The 18832-nt window shown below is 47.1% G+C and overlaps 1 protein-coding gene across 1 annotated transcript in view; it reads right to left on the minus strand.

Moving 5' to 3' along the window:
• NEDD1 (NEDD1 gamma-tubulin ring complex targeting factor) overlaps window positions 1–18832 on the minus strand; it is a 551712-nt gene that overhangs the window by 214564 nt on the left and 318316 nt on the right. Inside the window, exon 12 of the mRNA XM_069629423.1 lies at window positions 5247–5403. Within this exon, the coding sequence (XP_069485524.1) occupies window positions 5247–5403 (157 nt within the window). The remainder of the gene's footprint in view (window positions 1–5246; window positions 5404–18832) is intronic.

Below are 18832 nucleotides of genomic sequence, written 5' to 3' on the forward strand. Positions count from 1 at the left end.
GAACTGTCCCAGAACCACCAATTCCTGAACTCCAACCATGTTACCCCGATGACTGAAATAAATGAGTGATCTTCCTCCCAAACCAGTTCAAGTGACTGTCTCCAGGAAAAGGGGGACAGAATTAGGGGAAAAAGGGGATTCCCAAATCCCACAGTTATCAGGGTGCCACATTTTCTTTACAGATTCCAGGACTCTGACACAGAAAACTTCCCAAGATCACAGTGTTGGAGTTCAAAATAAAGAAATTGACTGCCAAGCTGGCACAAAATGCACATTTCCTTTGCCCCGTTGAGAAGAGAGAAGGCAGGTTTTATGCCTCTGTCAAGGTACAAGAGCAGAGTGCATTTTCAGCGCTGGTGGATACAAGATCCCAAGCCACCCTTCTGTCCAAAAAGGCATATGACCAAATCAATCCAGGAAGGGGGAGAGTCACTGAATTCCCCTCACCCCTCTTCCTGGACAACTCCAGAACTTCGACGGAAATGAAATTCCTGTTGAGGGGACTACGGATCAGGAGATCAAAATTGGGCGACATAGGGTGAAACACCCGGTCATAGTCGTCACTCCAGAGGGCACACCTTGACTCCTAGGGAATGACCTCCTTCAGAGGTTGTCACCCCTAATAGACTGTGAACAACGTCCTCCGGACACAGACTAACTGGCCAATAAAACTAAGCATAAACTATGCGGGTCTAAATGGCACATGCCACATGGTTGAGCAGCGGTCTAACCAAATCTAATTCCATTTTAGGAACAATCAGGTCCCCGATATCACTGTAATCTCTGGAGAACAAACTGGTGATGGGAAACCTCCATTTTTGAAAATCAGCCTTCCTCCCAGTTTCAAGTGGCATTCCACACTGGAAGGAAATACCCTGAAAATGTATGCCGATCCACAGTTTAAAGAAAACCCAAATCCCATGATAAAAGATGACGAAAAATCAGCTCAAAGTTTGGCTGATAGTCAGAAAAGGGTGAATAGCTGTTCCTCCCCATTCAGGTAAATGAAGTGGGGGCAAGGGGGCCAAGGGGGGCGGGAGCCTGTTCTCACCAGAGTATGCCTGAATAATGGAAAGCTTGATTGAGAAGTGGGAAATGTGCCTGGAAACTCCCAATTATAAACATCTCCTGCCTAGCAGGTGCATGCTAAAAATTCCCATTGGGGATAAAAGCATAGATCATAATCGTTGAGTTATGAGAGAGGTCTCCTCTGCCTTCTACTTCGGCGGTGACATTCTCAATCGATTCGCATTAATTTGGACCCAATTAATTACCAAGTCTGGTCCCGATTGGGGGGTAACCCCATGGGCTTTGACAGTCCTGAGAAAGCATTTCGGTCAGCCCAAATGCTGCTGTATGCAGTTGAAGTTCAGACTGGAGAAGAGGTCCCTATCCCAGGACTGGTCCGACAATTCATCATTCCCCTAAAAATTAAGCGAGGACAGAATCTCCAAAACCTGCATGCTTATATAGATTTAAACTGTCACCTCCAACAGCAGGGGTTGAATTTGAACCAGACACCACTAGTTGACCTAGAACACAACACCATTTGAATATTGGTGGAGAACAGCAACCCTAGGAGTATCACTAAGGTCGCAGACACCTTTATTGGAATGGCGGTTGATGCCCAACATTTCTCCATGGACTTGGGGAATGAGATCATGGGACAAATTCCAAGTGACAGTTACCTCTGTGACGATGACTTGCCTCCGGAAAAGATTTTCACCCAGCAAGGGGGGGTGGGGGATTTCGTGGTATACTCTTCCTGCCCTTATTGGGGTGGGGGGGGGAAGAGAGTTTACCTGCGACATCGGAAGGACAAGGTGGTGTTTCAAGTCGACAGCGACTGCCTCCCCACCTTGAAACCTCCTGTCCAGGCCAACACTAACAAGGGATCTCTCCACACAACTGGAGGATACCGCATAAATTGCAAAACCGGAGGTATTTCCAGGTTTCAGGCAGATGGTTGAGGAACAAATCAACCTCAATGATGCCTGAGACACAGAGGAGCAAAATCAAGAGATCTTTGCTGTGGACTCGTACGACTAGTCACACCGAGATACATTCCACCTCCATACCAACAGACCCTGGGATGGCCCCCGTATTCGTGAAGCAATACCGGTTGCCCTTTGTGCCTATGGAGTCACTCACAGAGATAGTAAAGAATTTGGAATGACGTGGGATAATTTGTCCTGTCCACAGTACCTTTAATAACCCGGTGCTGGGGATACTAAAACCCAATGGAGAATTTGCATAGACTTAGGGAGTTAAACAGGTCCATATGTCCCGATGGCCTCTTCCCTACATTGATTAGGGACTGACCCAAATCCAAGGGTCAAAAGTGTTTACTACCATTGACCTGACCAGTGGTTACTGGACAGTACCCCTGAGTAGGGAAGATCAGTACAAGCTAGCCTTTACCTTCAGGGGGCGGTAGTACATGTAGACCCTAACTCCCTTTGGATACATAAACTGGCAATGAATTTACATATTTCTGCACAAGGCCGTGTCTGATTTGGGTGGACACCGAAAACTGGCCTATGTAGATGTTCTAATCAGAAGCTCAACCGTGGAGGAACATATAGCTGAAATAAGCTATGTTCGGACCCAATTGAAGTAAGCCGGAGCAAAACTGTCCTTCCAGAAGGCGGAGTGGTGTAAGACCCGCATGAAATTCCTAGTGCATGAAATCACCCCCGAGGGTCTGAGTCCTCAGGTGCAAAAGGTAGAAGCATTGCTGAAATTAAAGGACCCTATGACTCTACGCAAACTAAAAAGCCTTCTTGGACCTAATAATTATAGTAGAAAGTTCATAGAGGACTACACAGAGGTCACAAGACCCTTGGTCCATTTACTAAAGGCAGGGTTGAGTGAGGTCCAGAGCAAACCGAGGCAGTGAAACAACTGAAAAGAAGCCTTTCAAAAGCGCCTTGTTTATCTTAGCCCATCAACAACAAAAAAAAGGAGTTCTTCTTGGAGACAGAGTTCTCAAATACTTGCTTAACTGCTGTATTATACCAGAAGCACAACAAGGTCAACAAAATCAACTTGCGAGTAAGACTTTGTCCTCTGTGGAGGAAAAATTTAACGATTGGGAAAAGGCACTCCTGACAACGGTGTGGGCATTGAATTATTGCCGCCCGTTCATTCAGGGGGAGCACCCTATTGTCGAGACTCCTCACCAGCCCTTGCAATATCTCCAAAGTGACCGAATCCGGGCCAGGGAATGTGATTAATTCCAGATTTACTTCCTTGCTTCGGTCTATGCAAGGCTTTCCTGTGGAGGTCAGATATGGCCAAAACAAGAAGAGTCCCCTCAGGCAAGGTTTGGCTGACTTGCATGATTGTCCTCAAGAAAACTGTCTCGAGGACGAGAGTCTGAAATCCAAAGCGAACAAGGAGTCGTACCTGACTTCCCCACACAAAGTCTATGAAGAAGACACGTGCCAGGGGATTCCCACAGTTTATGTGGACGGGTGCTCCAACCATGTTGATGATAACAGGGAAAAGGAACTGGTGGCTGGCATTGGGAATGCCTGGGTGAATGATGCCCTGGAGCCTTCCGCTGGGTACAAGATCGGCCCCCAAAGTAGTCATGTGGCAGAGTTGATGGCGGTTTATCAAGTCATCCTCACTGCCGTGCAACACCAACTCCACAAACTGGTCAATCACCGACTCAGATTATGTCCGTAATGGCTTCGTGGAGCACCTGATAAATTGGAAAAGCCGAGGCTTGCTGTGTGCGAACAACAAACCGCTCAAGCATGGAAAATGAATACAAGCCATTGATGATCTGGTTACCTCTAAGCAGATGACCATCTACTGGAAAAAGATCAAGGGTCACTCCTGAATATAGGGACCAGACAAAACCAGAAATGACTTGGCTGACCAGATGGCCAAAACCAGAGCCATCCACGGGATCTGAGTGATCGAACCCTGTTGGGGGACATACAGGTCGCTGCTGTCACCATGTCCCAAACACTTGCTCAAAATGCTGCCCAGTAGATTAAGGAAACCCCAGATGCTGATTTGATTACGGGGCACAAAGGGGATCAGATTATTGGGAAATGTATCAGCACATTGAAACTGATTACATCGGGAAAGAGGATCTCCGGTTGTTGATGACATTTTGCAAAATGTTCTGAATCCAAGACTGTCTGTTAGTACGGGGATCCATCTCTGGATGTGACTAGTGGTTGGCACCTACCTCATTCCAAAGCCTGTTGTTAAGTCACGCCCGTGACGTGGCCACAGCCGGTCATCAGGGGTTTCATACCACTTTGTAAATCTTGCGAGAGGTTGCATACCTGCCACACATGGGTCAGGACCTCGACCAATACTTGAAGTGGTGCCTGGTGTGTGCGCGCAATTTCAGCCAAGTTCCTACAAACACTGAGCTCCCCTACAGAAAAGGGGACTGACTGCCCTGGTCAGATTTGCAAGTGGATTTTATCGGGCCCATGATTTGCTCCTCTAGAGGAAATAAGTACATGATAACCGTGACATGCTTGTTTAACAAGTGGGTGGAATGTCTCCTGGCCCCAAATTGCAAAGCAGAAACAGCAGCTGCCCTGATCAATCATCTTCTCACGTTTGTGCCTTCTCCAAAGGATTGAGTCAGACTGAGGAAGTCACTTCACCAGCGAGGTGATGACAAAGATGTGGGAGGTACTTGGGGTACTGAGAAAACTCCATATTGCCTACCACCTAGCCTCTAGTGGGGGCGTCGAGAGGTACAATAAAACTATTGTAGGCATCCTGAAGAGGTTTGTGGCAGACTCTTGGCCTAGTTGGGACATCAGATTACCGCTTGTCCTAATGGCCATCAGGATTACACCATCTGTGACAAAAATGTCTCAATTCGAGCTAATGACTGGACGTGAAATGGTGCTACCTCAGCATGACTGGTGAATTTGATCCCATCAAGAACGTTTGTGAACTGAATGTTGAGGGAACATTTGCCAAAACATCACTTTACTCAAAGGGCTTTCATTGAATATGTATAATGTTATTGTTTACTCTTGCCAGTAAAGAAACAATTACACTTGTGCTTAGAAAAAGTTGCACTAACTAATACACTGGGTGTCTACAGCTTTGTATATACAATCAATACATAGACAGGGACTGGGGAAGCCTTGCCATTTAGTCGCAAGCCCATGGGACATTATGCAACATTTAACACAACTCAATTAGATTTACTTCAAGGAAAAAACAAAAGCAGAATGTTGATTTTGACATGGACTTACTTGCTAAAGAGATGCCATTTGATGGGGAATCATAGGTTAACTGCATTGGAACTTGATTTGCCGTCCTTTCACTAGTCTCCAAATGAATGCTTACAGTGGATAACGGCAGACTTTTTAAGTTTTCTACCTCAGGACTTGAGGAGCTCGGTTTCTTAAGCTTAAAAATAACAAATTGGTAACAATGCAGACTTAATTACCATAAATATTGTATTAAAATAAAACACAAACATATGCATACACAAACCCATGTACCATGCAAGAATGTCTCAACACACTGAAATTTGTGACCAAGGACTACAATATGGAGATCACAAATAAAAGGCTTCTGCCTGATTTATATTAGTCTCCTTTTAATTTTTCACTAGTAACATAGTAGTACACTGTCAATGTAGTGACTACTACAGTTGCCCCATGACTCTGCCCACTATGTAAACTAGTTGGATGACCTATAATTAGGGCAAGAAGAGACCAAAGTACATTTACACAGCACAAACTAGAATATCCATTTGGAATACCAGGTGAATGCAGACCTCCCCACGTAGTTGGCTTGCAAAGACTTCAGCGATTTATCTCATAGCAATACCATAGTGTTAAGTATAAAGTCTGAACGAGTGGTAGGTTCATCTACAAGAAAGGGAGATGCATGATTTGTTGTTCGAATCATTAGGCTGAGTACACCATTTACTCTCATGTGCCACAACCGTCCCGCTAATGATAGGGAACAAGTTTCTTACCTGCAACTGTGGTTCTCCAACATGGATCTGGCATGGATTCACATGCTCATGAATATTCCCCGTCGGCAGGCTGGGAATCCTCAGTAAAAGAGAAAAAGCTGTTTGTTTCGTTTCTAAACTGTCTTTCTCCTATAAACCAATCACGGAGCTCTGGGTCATACTGTCCCCAGCCACTGACTGCCCTCTCCCTAAGGCCCTCCTCTGGCAGCCATCTTCAGATTTGGTAGCACGTAAAGGGCCAGTAGGACCAAGAGAAGAGCTGCAAAGGGGCAGGCGGGAGGGTTCGCATGTGAATCCATGCCAGACCCATGCTGGAGAACAGTTACAGGTAAGTAACTTGTTCCTTCTCCAGCATGGGGTCTGGCATGTATTCACATGCTTATGAATAAAGAATACACAACAGTACATACATGCACAACCACAGGAGGTGGCAAGGCTCAACAGAAGCAATATCTTACCTCCTCACCGGGCTCACCTTCAAGCGAACAGGTTGCGCAGCACTGTTCGGCCGACTCTGGACTCCTTTTTGGAATCCCTGTTGACGCAGTAGAATTTTGTGAAGGTGTGCGTGGAACTCCACGTAGCAGCCCTGCAAATGTCCAGCAGGGGCACACAGACAGGAACACCATTGTTATAGCGATAGCTCTGGTAGAATGGGCTCTCGGACCGCCAGGCAGCGGTCGGTTCGCCAACCGATAACAATGGGTGATGCAGCCAGAGAGCCATCTGGAAATGGAAGCCTTGGAAAGGGCCTTCCCATGGTTCACAGGACCAAAGATCACAAACAGCTGAGAAGCTGTTTGTGCGGGCCACATAAAACTTGACGGCTCGAGCCACATCCAGCGAGTGCAAAGTACTTTCAGCCTGCGACGAAGGCGTTGGAAAAACACATGCAACACCAAGGCCTCATTCAGAGGAAATTTCGACTGAACCTTGGGCATGAAGGAGGGGTGTGGCTGCAGCACCACCCTTGTCTTGTGGAAAGTCAAATAAGTCTGCTTGCAGGACAGGGCCTGGATTTCACCTACTCTTCTGGCAGAGGTGATGGCCACAAAGAAAGCGGTCGTCCAAGACAGAAACTTCAGCAGAGCTTGATGCAAAGGCTGGAATGGGGGCCCTATGAGCTGAGTCACAAAGCGTTCTACAGCTCCATTGGTCTGACATCGGTGGATGAGATGGGGCATGGTTCCAGGAAAGTGTAATATATATAACGAGCCCCACCGGACTCCAGCTCCTCTTACTCTCCCCAACCGTCTCTCTACACCCCGCTTCACTGAACTTCTGGCACGGGCTGATTCCCACAGCAGTAGCTGCTCCACAAAGCAAACCGAGTGTGCCACTACACATCCTCCCTTTTTCACAGAAGCACGAACACAAAACAATGCATTGCTCTTCCCTCTACTCGAAATCATCCAAGTGTCGAGGTCTTCGGTAGGCTCTTGGTTTGGTTTATTTATTTGATAATGCGCTCCGAGCCCTTGGGCAGCTGGGCGCAAAAAATACAAGTAGGTTTGAGGCTTAGTTACAGTGCCTGACATAGGCAATTACATACAGTGGTAACTTACAATAAGTGATACAATTGATACAGTACATATAAGATCAAGTTGGGTAAGCGTAGAGGAATGCCGGCTTAACAGGTGTGTAACATGATCAGCTAGATAGGGAGAGTATTGTTACAAGTCATTGTTGTGCAGCCATTTGAGAGCATTACATCTAAATCTGGTGTAGGGTGATGGGCGTCTAAGGTCAGGTGGGAGTGAGTTCCATGATTGTGCAGCTTTAACAGGGAAGCTAGAGCCACCCGCGGTGGTGAGTTTGAATCTCGGGACTTCTAGTAAGAATGTGTTGGCCGATCTCGTCAGTCGGTTTGAGGGTCTCCAGTTGATTCTTTCAGCTAGGTAGGGGGGTGCTTGATTGTTGAGGCATTTAGATGTGAGAGAAATAGTTTTAAGGAGATTCTGTCCTTTATCTTTAGCCAGTGGGCCTCAGTCCTGTATTTGGAGATGTGCTCTCTACGTGGGATATTCAGCGCTGCTCTTAGGGCATTATTTTGTAGTCTCTGGTGTTTGTCAATGACCAATTTATTTGCGCCCGAGTATAAGGCGTTACAATAGTCAAGTCTGGACATGACAAGGGCATTAGCCAAGGTGAGGCAACTGGCACTGGACAGGAAAGGTCTGGCAGCACGGATGAGTTTACAAGTGTAAGTGGTTGTAGAGGCGAGGGAGTTCACTTGCTTTTTAAGAGTGAGGGCTGAGTCGAGGTAAAAACCTAGAGTTTTAACCTCTCGCATAACCTTAATAGTATTGTTGTCGATTTTAAATGAGGTGTAGTCCGGGGTGAGTTTAGTTAGGTTATAGTCTGATCCAAGGAGCAGGATTTCGGTTTTATCGTCATTCAGGCAGAGGCCATGGGTGGCCATCCATGCCTGAATGAGGATGTATATTTTGTTCACCAAAGCCAGGTCCACTTCATAGTTGCCCGAAAGGGGTATGAGGATATGGGTGTCATCTGCATAATTTGTGTAGGTGACGCCCAGTCTGTCCAACTTGTCGAACAATGGCTTGGTGAAAATATTGTACATAGTGGGTGAGACATGAGCCCTGTGGGACTCCATATGTAATTTGGTAAGGGATCAGCACAAGTAGAAGTGGAAAAGACTCATGGTCCGGTTGGCTAAGAAGGATTGGACCCATGCTATGGCTTCCCCTGTGAAATTGGCAGCGAGCTTGAGATAGTTGCATGATCCACCAGATCGAAAGCTGCTGACAAGTCCAATAGGTGTAGCGACGCTGTTTTTCCACTATCCTCGAGTTCCTCAATTTTAGTTTTAAGATCCATCAAGGCAGTTTCAGTGCCATGGAGGAGGCGGAAGCCCGATTGGCGCAAGCCTAGTAGATGGTTAGCTTCTAAGTAATCTTGCATTTGGAGATAGGCTACTTAGTAGGAAGGGTACAGTGGTGATAGGCCTATAATTAGTTGGGATGGATCAAGTGTGTTTTTTTTAAGAAGGGGGAGGACCCATGATTCTTTTAGGTTAACTGGCACTGTGTTGGATTTGAATGAGGAGTTAATGAGCTTCGAGATAAACGGGGCTAAGTCTCTAGCTGCGTCCTTTATTATTTGAGCTGGTCAACTGTCACCTTTGCAGTTGGAAGGCTTCAGTGAGAGGATAACCTTTTCAGTATCGATGATGGAGATAGGTTTGAAGCTAAAGGAGGGATAGTATCAGGTTTGGTCACTAAAGGTCCTTGTTGATTAGTAGGAGAGAGGGTGTCCTTTTTATTAGTTATTTTAAGTTGGAGGGTGGAAATTTTGTTCGATAGGGCGTTCTGTATATTGGTGCACCATATCTTATCCTTGGGGACCGTGTCAGATGGTTGGATAGGGGATTCCATTTCCCGGAGGATAGCAAAGAGTTGCTTGGTATTAGATTTGGCATTAGCAATTCTGTCGTTGAATAGATTTTTTTTTGTATTGATAATTTCTGTCTTGTAATATTTGGTAAATTGGGTTAAGTTAGCTTTGTTACCGTCAGTAGGCGAGTTGCGCCAGATAGTTTGGAGTTTTCGTTTCTGCTTTCTAAGGTCCTTAAGTTGGGGTGTAAACCAGGTATTAAGGTGGGCTTCTTGTTTAGCTTTGCGTAGTTTGGGTGGTGCAATGGTATCTAGTGCATGAGACATAGCTTTATTAAAGGTGTCTACTAAGGTGACTGGGTCAGTGTTATTCTCCAGGCCATTGATAGTAGGCAGAAGGAGGGGGATGAGTTTTTCTGTAGTGATGTCTTTTTTACTTCTGGTGGGGAGTGGTGGTAACATTTTGATAATTTTAGGGCTGAGGAGGTCGAGTGTGGCAGTGAAATTTATTAGATAGTGGTCAGTCCATGGTTGGGGGATGTCAGTAATGACTATGTTGCCGTTAAGTTCGGATACCCAGTCAAGGGTTCTGTCATGATGCCTACCTCTAAGGAGCCAGGCGGGGCCCAGCAACCCCAGAGGCAGACATCATTTTCCCCAGGGAAGTCTCAGCGGGCCCAAGTCGGGGCCCTTGGGACTCAGTCCTGGCGCCTTAGGCGCCAGGCTCATAGCGGACCCCAGTCCTGGCGCCTTAGGCGCCAGGCTCATAGAAGAGGATATGTGTTTAAGTGCTTGGGTGCACACTTACCTGATGCAGACCTTGCTGCTTCATCCAGGCCCTCTTGAGGCCTGAATGGGACTACTTAACCTGTAGGACTACTTCACCACCCGGGTGTGGTCGGGGAAGGATACATACCCGATTGGTGGAAGGATACATACCAGGAACTTCTTCCAAGGCTATTTAAACCCCACCCGAACAGCCACACATGCTTCGCGTTGTTCTGCACCTAGCAGCTGGACGCTCACCGTGTCAGCTCCTGCATCCTGACTTCAGCCACGCCTGCCAGCACCCTGGAACACCTGCAAGGGGAGAAAGGAAGAGAATAGGAGAAGAAAAGCCCTTACCTGCTAAATCTGCATCCCGGAGTCATTTCTCCAACGGCCCTGAAAAGGAAGACATCATTTTAAAGGCATTTCGTTTCGATCGCTGCAGCGCTGCATTTTACTCACCTTTGCAAGGCGCTTCCATCTTCAGCAGCGATCTTCCGGATTCAGCTACGCCCCGGCGCCTAGAGGAAAAAAGACAAGAACAAAGGTGAGAGGGAGAAAAGGAATAAGGAAAGCTCAGTTTCCTTTTAAGTCTTACCTGTTGGATTATTCCCACTGCATTTCGGGTCCTGCCGCTTCCTGGCATCTCCGGACCCCGGCCCCTATGGGGAAAAAAGACAAAGACATTGAATGAGCGAATGCAAAGACATTACCTGAGCGCTCATCCAGAACTGTTTCACTTCGGGTCGGCGCCATATCTCCGGCACTCCGAACCCCGGCCCCTAAGGGGAAAAAGACATAAGCATTAGCGCTTGCTGCAATTAGACAACGAACATTATTATTAAGCTTGAACTTTTGAACAGAACTTTTACAGCGCCTTACCTGAACAGTCAAGCTTATCTGAACTCCCATCAATCCTCAATCCAGTGAAGTAACTGGGTTTCAACGCGCCCCTGCATCAGAAGCAGGATGGAGAGCTCATCCTTTCAAACCCTAAGGTGAGGTTTCACGGGGAATCGTGGAGGAGGTATCGTGGAGGGTTGGAAGGGAGTGGGAGGCTTGAGCATTGTTCCACAGTTGGTAATACTCCCTTTTCACGCACAGGAGGGTATCCAACGAGCCAGGGAAGCCAGAATAGAGGGGCCCTTCCTGTCCATCTTCAGAGTTCTGCGCCTTCGACGCCGCGCCTCCGTGGGAACCAGGTGAGCGTTACAGGTTCTGCCTTTAATATGAGTAGGGCAAAGGACTTTCTGGGTAAGGCCGTGGTCGTTTAGGATAGCTGTTATGGAGAGGGCATTTTTGTTATCTGGCTCATTAAAGCCAATGTTAAAGTCACCCAGCAGCGTCTGCTAGTGATTTTGGGTATTGTTAGCTATGAGGGTGGTGAGGTCATCTTCGAAGGTTCCCAAGGGACCTGGGGGCCTATAGATCAAGTGAATAGTTAGTGTGCGGTTGTTAGAGAGTTGCAGTTTTGCTGAGAGTACTTTGCAGGAAGCACAGGGAGGTGAGGTAGTGGGTCTGATAGGCAGAGTGGTTTTAGCGATGATGGCTAGGCCACCGCCTTTAGCATTAGGTCTATCTACTCTATAGATCTGGTAATTGTCAGGTATGGCTAGCATCAGGGAAGGTCCTGCTGCCTCGTGGAGCCAGGTTTCTGTTACGGCAAGGAGGTCGATACTGCTTTTTAGTATGTCAGCAATTTCAGTTGCATGGGCTATCATGGATCTAGCGTTGATAAGGGATCCAGTAAGTGATAAAGTATTCTTAGGAGTAGGATGGCTTACGGGTTTATCTGTGAGCTTCTTCCGACTCTGGTGTTTCTTTTTATGAAAGTGAGTGGGATTCGGGGTCGGAGTTGAGGGTTTCGTGGCTTGAGTTTGCTTAGCCCAGTGTGTCAGTGTAGTTGAGGATCTAGTAGTATTGTTTGTGCTGTTTCTTTTGGGTTCATATATGCAAGGTAGTCTTGCCCTGAGTCTCAAGTTTCTGTCTGTGGGGGGACTAGTGTTGTAAGTGGCAGAGGCCATGATTATAGTTAGGATGGTCAGGGAGTCAGGTTTCTACACATGGTGGTTAGAGAAGTTGAGTAGTTCAGGTTACTTCCCTTAATTCGCTGGGATGTCTGGCTAGGTGTCGCAATATGGATTACAGGTGGCTAGTTGTAACTAGGGGTTCACCTAGTGATATAGATCATGATCTTCGCAGATCGCAAATATGAACTCGAGTGCATGGACTGTTGATGATCATAGGGCACAACACAATTAAAGTAGACTGTTAGCGACCGTGCGGCACAATGCCGTCAAAAGGGGTCTGTTAACGACCATGAGGCACAACACAATCAGAGTGGTCTGTTGGTGACCATAAGGTGCAATGCAAACATGTGATCTGCTAGCAACCATACGGCACAATACAATTAAATGTGGTCTGTTAATGGTCATGGGGCACAGCACAATCAAGGTGGTCTGTTCGCGACCATAAGGCACAATGCAATCAAAAAAGGGTCTGTTAGAGACCGTAGGCACAGCACAATCAGGGTGGTCTGGTTAGCGACCATAAAGCACAATGCGATCAACAAGGGGTCTGTAGGCGACCATAAAGCACAATGCAATCAACAAGGGGTCTGTAGGCGACCATAAAGCACAATGCAATCAACAAGGGGTCTGTAGACGACCATAAGGCACAATACAATTAAATGTGGACTGTTAGTGGTCGTAGGGCCCAGCACAATCAAAGTGGTCTGTTCGCGATCATAACGCGCAATGCAATCAAAAAGGGTCTGTTAGGGACCGTAGGCAACACAGTCAGGGTGGTCTGTTCGCGACCATAAGGCACAATGCAAACAAAAAGGGGTCTATTAAATACCATAAGGCACAATGCAAACAGGTGTGTTCTGCTGGCGACCTGGAGGCACCATGCAATCAAATGTAGTCTGTTAATGACCATGGGACGCACTAAAGGTGCATACACTAAAGGTGTAAATAGAGGCAATGTAGCACTTCCCCAAGGTAAGGCGCTGCTAGTGACGCGGCGGCTGAGTGCAGACAGTGCCCAGATAACAAAGCTATGCATGCACTATGCACATGGGGTTCATAAAATGGCATGCGCGAGTGCAGCCAGTAGCAGCAATTTGTGTGTTCGTTAGAGGCAAGTGGGTGAGCACGGAAGTGTGTCTGAGCTAGACCTTGGTCATGGGTGGCAGTTGATAGCAGCAGTTGGCTAGCGTTGGCCCTATTAGGCAGTTAGCGGAATTACACGTTGAGCAGGGTCAGGGCGGCACGTACCTTGAGTGCTATGTAGGATATATAGCTTAGCGTAACCATGTGCATACCAGGGGCACAGCAGAGTGGTACAGTTGCGCAATGCTCGAATCATGGAACATGTGGGCAGTCCGGCAGCACAGCGCGCACGGACAGGCACAGACAGGCAGGTGCCTTTCACTGTCTGCCTTTGATGACGTGGGCCCGGCTAGCGCCTTCCGGCGGGGCCCTTCCACGGAAGAGCCGTCGACGCTCCAATGGGCGTCGGTGGTTGCTAGGCAACCGGAAAACAGGAAATGCGGGCAGCCATTTCGAAGAGCCTAACGTACAATGCCACGCTTATAATGGCGCCAACATGTATTTCAAAAAGAAACGAAGCTTGGATCGATGTTGCTGCAGGGGAGGAGGCATCTGATCCTGGAGTAGCAGTAGTGGGTAGCGTTTCTTGTTAAACGCAGGCTCGCGCTCTGCTTACCCGAGGCTGGCTTGTCTTCCTGGCATATAGTGGTGGGGTTAGCGGCTGTGGTGCTGTTGGGCCTGGCCTCCTGCCCACCCGAGCATCGGAAGGGGGATGGCACAGACAGGCAGGTGCCTTTCACCGTGTGCCTTTGATGACGTGGGCCCGGCTAGCGTCTTCCGGCGGGGCCCTTCCACGGAAGAGCTGTCGACGCTCCAATGGGCGTCGATGTTAGTGCTAGGCAACCGGAAAACAGGAAATGCGGGCAGCCATTTCGAAGAGCCTAACGTGCAATGCCACGCTTATAATGGCGCCGACATGTATTTCAAAAAAGAAACGAAGCTTGGATCGATGTTGCTGCAGGGGAGGAGGCAACTGATCCTGGAGTATCATCTTGACCGATGGAGACTTCCTGTTGTATTACTACGCAAGGAAACTCAAACTCTCTTCACTTTCCTGGAACCCTGCCCCATCTCATCTCGTCCACCAACACCAGTGTCACTCCTCACTCCCTCATTCAAACTCTTCACCGCAAACACCCTCTCCATGTTCCATACACACCCATCCTCAACCCTTATGGCGTGTTTAAACACTTCAGTTACCACCATGGGTCTGGACCACTTGCATGGCCCACTCCTGAGAACAGGAGGAAGTTTGATTCTTACTGAGTCTCCCACAGCAGGAGTGGTATGACTGGTACCTCCAACACCAGACTTGTCGTGGGCCATTTTGTTTACCTGGCTAATCTTAATATTCTCAACAGCATTATTCAGCCTTTCCCCAACGTCTGTATTCTTGTCCATCCATGGTCATACTAGTTTTGTTAGCTTTCCAACCCCTGCTAAACTCAAACAAGGATATACCATTCGTGCAATGTGGAGTGAAATGGTGTGCAACAATCACATCTCTCACAGCTTTTTCCCAATCTAACCCAATAAAACACGCCCAACGAATCGCCTCCTTAAGAACTTTGTTGAAGCGTTCTACAACTCCATTGGTCTAAGGGGGGGGTTTAAATTGCACTCCGTTTATGCTCAATGGAATTCTTTATACAATACTCCATCTCCTTTGAGAGAAACGGAGTACCATTATCAGTGATAATTAACTTGGGAAAACCCTCTCGCTCACTGATTTCATCCAAAAATCCAACAACAGTTTTTGTGGTAATGCAGGGCTTAACTGACACCTCCACCCATCTGGTTAACAGATCAATCACAACCAAACAAAAGGCTTGCTTCCCCTTGCTCCATACTGGGCCTAACATCAATGCCTAGTTTATCCCATGGCCGTTCATGGATATCCATCACGACCCTGGGATACTTCGCACCAACACAATTCTTATCACTTCTATTGCAAAGGATGCATTCGCGAACAGTTCTTTCAATTTGAAGGTCACATCCAGGGCACCAATAATAACTTCAAAACTAAGCAAAGAATAAGATGATTCCCCGATGACCTTCATGGCCCAAGTCTATTAATCTCTGGCACACACCCAACGGTGGAATGATTCTGTCGCCTAGCATCAACATCTTAATTCACCAATTACGTTCCAAAATGGTAACAATTCCAGATCTTCAAAGTGGTATCTCCTGGGAGAACAATGTTCTTCCAACACTTGTGGTAGTTTTAGCGAAGCATCTTGTGCCATTGCTTACTCCCATTCCTCCCGCGGCACCGGTACAGCATCTACACTGAACACTACTTCAGATTCATCTCCCTCTTTAGCATCATCTATTTCTGTGATACTTGTCTGGTGAGAAACAGTCTGCAGTGACATTTCTTACTCCTGGCACATATTTTCTCGTACAGTTGAATTCCTGCAATTGAGTTACCCATCTTCTTATACAACCCGAAACTCTTGTCAAGTCCTTTTGATATAATTATTTCGACCAGAGGCTTGTGGTCAGTACGGAATTCAAGGTCCACACCCCAAAGAAAGTTTCTGAATTTATCTGCTGCCCATTTAATGGCCAATGTCTCTTTTTCAATAGTGGCATATGATCTTTCAGCTCCTTTCAATAGCCTGGAGGCAAATGCTATGAGAACCTCTTTTCCATTGTCGTCCTGAGTGACCACAGCACCAAGGCCTACATTACTGGTGTCTGTGGTTATGATGGTTTTCCGATCACCCTTAACATTTTAAGGCTAGGGCTCTGGACAGTGCATATTTGATGAATTTGAATTCCTCTTCACATTCTCTGCTCTATTCGAAAGTACCTCTCCCTTTGGTGAAATCACGCAGGGAAACTCTGCGACCAGCGAAACCACAAATGACTAGAGTAATACTCTGCCATTCTTATGAAGGTCCTAACTTCTTCTTGTGAGACTGGTCTGGGCATCAGCTAGTTGTTTCCTGGGGTGTATGCCCTCTGCTGAAATTATGTGACCCAAATATTCAATTTCTGGCCTGCTGATTATACATTTCTCTTTGCCCAGAGTCATTCTCACTACATGTAACTTCCGGTACACATTCCAGCCTCTAATTGTGAAGTTTTAAGTTATCTGCATTTATTAGTATATCGTCTTGAAAACATATGATGCCTTCATCTCCTTGAAACAAATTATGCTCGATTTTTAAAAAATACAGAAGCAGCAGAAACAAGTCAGAAAGGCATCCTCTGATAAAGACCCTCGGGTGTGTTAGGCAGAAACCTGTGCAGTTCCCTTGGGGAACACTGCAAAAGATTTAAGACTACAGGTAGAGCAGTAAACCCCTTTGGTAGCAGTCTGTACCACCCAGATTTACCTGGTAGCTGTGGCTGAGCAGTCAGACTTCTCTCAAGAAGAGTTAGGCAGTATGCAAAGTATACACAATATGTACCAAAACACAATAGCACAAGCAAACACTGACCAGAGCTTGGTTTCAAAAGTATATAGTTATTTATTTAAAATACACATAAGTTAAAAACACTCTAGCAAAATATAGTAAACACTTCAAACACAGTTATAATGAAAGTAGATTCAATCCTTTCTCCTATCTAGACAACTCTAGGTTAACACCACTTAATTAAAACAGAGGTGAGTGCTTAACGTTAGATGACACTCTAGTAGTTTCCAAGAAAGGGAGAGAAAAAGCAGAAATGGGTTAAACACACCACTCTAAGGTCCAGAACACTTGCAATAGGCTCAAAGAAGCACAAGGTCACAGGTGAGCAAAAGTCACTAGGCAGGGCCCACTCTTAGAGTAGCCGGAGCGAAAATGTGCCCAAGATCACACTGTTAGTTAGAGATTCAAAGTCTTGCAAGGAGTCAAAAAGAGTTTAGAGTGGCTCAGAAAGTTTAGCCAAAGTGTCCCAGGCACTCCCAGGTTCGAAAGCCGGGGACTAAATCTACCCCGTACAGTCGGTGGCAAGGGAAGCCAGGCGGAACACAGTACCTTAAGCGGAAAGGATCCTCCAGCGGGGGCAGTTGTTCCAGGCAGCGACAGCAAGGCTCGACGTCGGTCAGGGGAGAAGAATATCTCGCTGAAGAGCAGAAGAGAAAGGTCGTAGCACTGCCCGGGAAGAAACCAGCCGCGGAGTCCTCCGGTTAAAGGGTTGGTACCGACTTTCGCGGTATGGGGGTAAAGTGTGGTATTCCGGATGCCGGGGTGCTTGGCACAGGCAAGGCGGCCACGAGATACCTCAAAGAACGGAAAGAAGGCGAAAACTGGTTGTCCCCACCAGTCAAGGGAAGGAGCCACTCCGTTAAGAGTTCTCCTCGGTCGTCGGGAAAAGTGGTGAGACGGTTCAGCAGGGCTCCACCGGGTGGTGTCGTCGAAGCAGGTCGGCTCAGCTCTTCCCTCGTCGGATTCTTGGTCCTGTGGCGACTTCTGAAGTCCCAGTCCCCAAAGCCCTGCTTTTATGCAGCAAACCCCCATTCACCCAGCCTAGCTGTCACTCAAACATGCTAAGTGGTGAGCCGGCCGGCTCACCACTTGGGCCAATCAGGACGGAGTGCGACTTGAGTTACCAAGGTAACTCAGTCCAGGGTGCCTAAATCCCTCTCCACCCCTCCTAAGTATCCCAGACAGAGTGGCACCACTTTGGAGGGCTTCTGTGGAGAAGCCCGCCAAAAGTGGAACAAAGGGCTCCACTTTGGGTCAGAGTTACAGAGGCGAACACCAACGCCATTTTAGAATCAAGTTTTGGCAACAAGTCCCAACCGGAGTTATAAAAATAAATATATAAACCGGCGGTATGTTTAAGGCTACCGTAAATAAATAATTAAATGTGTTAGCCTAAAACAATGGGAAATCCCATAGGGAAATATTCGCGGTCGAATATAAAAAGTAGTTTCCACTGCCACCAGCCAAAACTCGATCAGGGGGGACGGAGACGTGCCCCCTCGACTAACAGACCCTGGGGCAATCGAATTGCCCCAGCCAGTACGTCCACAATATGATGGTTTGTACTGGTTCTGTTCAGGATTCAAGACTAGCAAAGTCTTTGGTGACTTTACATGCCCTGGGAGACAGTAGTCAGTCCCAGGGTATGGAGTCTATGTTGGGGAGTCCCTAGGACACCCCTGGGTCACGGCACAGAGGGTGCTGTGTGACCCACATCACAAAAATACATGAGGCCCTATGGAGTAAAAGACCCCATAGCCCATTCAACACAAGGTTTAACCAAGAAAACACACTTCAACATGTCCAAGAGTGAGGGTAAAAGAGTCTCACTCTTGGCAGGAGAAAAAAATTAAACCCCAGAAATCCAGCAAAGCTGCTGGGGGACTCACTAGGTAGGGAAATTCAGCCTAAACAGAGAATTCTCCCTAACAGGGTGTAATGAATGGAGTAACTTAGACTCATGATGTAATTTAACTTGGTGATAAGCCAATGCTAAATCTAAAGTAGGGAACATTTTTGACGGGCCAATCGTGGATTCAATTTCTTGTATATTGGGAAGCAGATGTCTATCTGGAATCGCGCATTTATTTAGCTCCCTCATGTCGACAGATATTCTGAGCTTCCCAGTCTTCTTCCTCAGCACAACAAGCGGTGATACCCACTCGCTGGCATCAATGCTTTCTATGATGC

This window comes from Ambystoma mexicanum, chromosome 12 (genome assembly GCF_040938575.1).
Source record: "Ambystoma mexicanum isolate Mex_15411 chromosome 12, UKY_AmexF1_1, whole genome shotgun sequence".
Lineage (NCBI taxonomy): Eukaryota > Metazoa > Chordata > Amphibia > Caudata > Ambystomatidae > Ambystoma > Ambystoma mexicanum.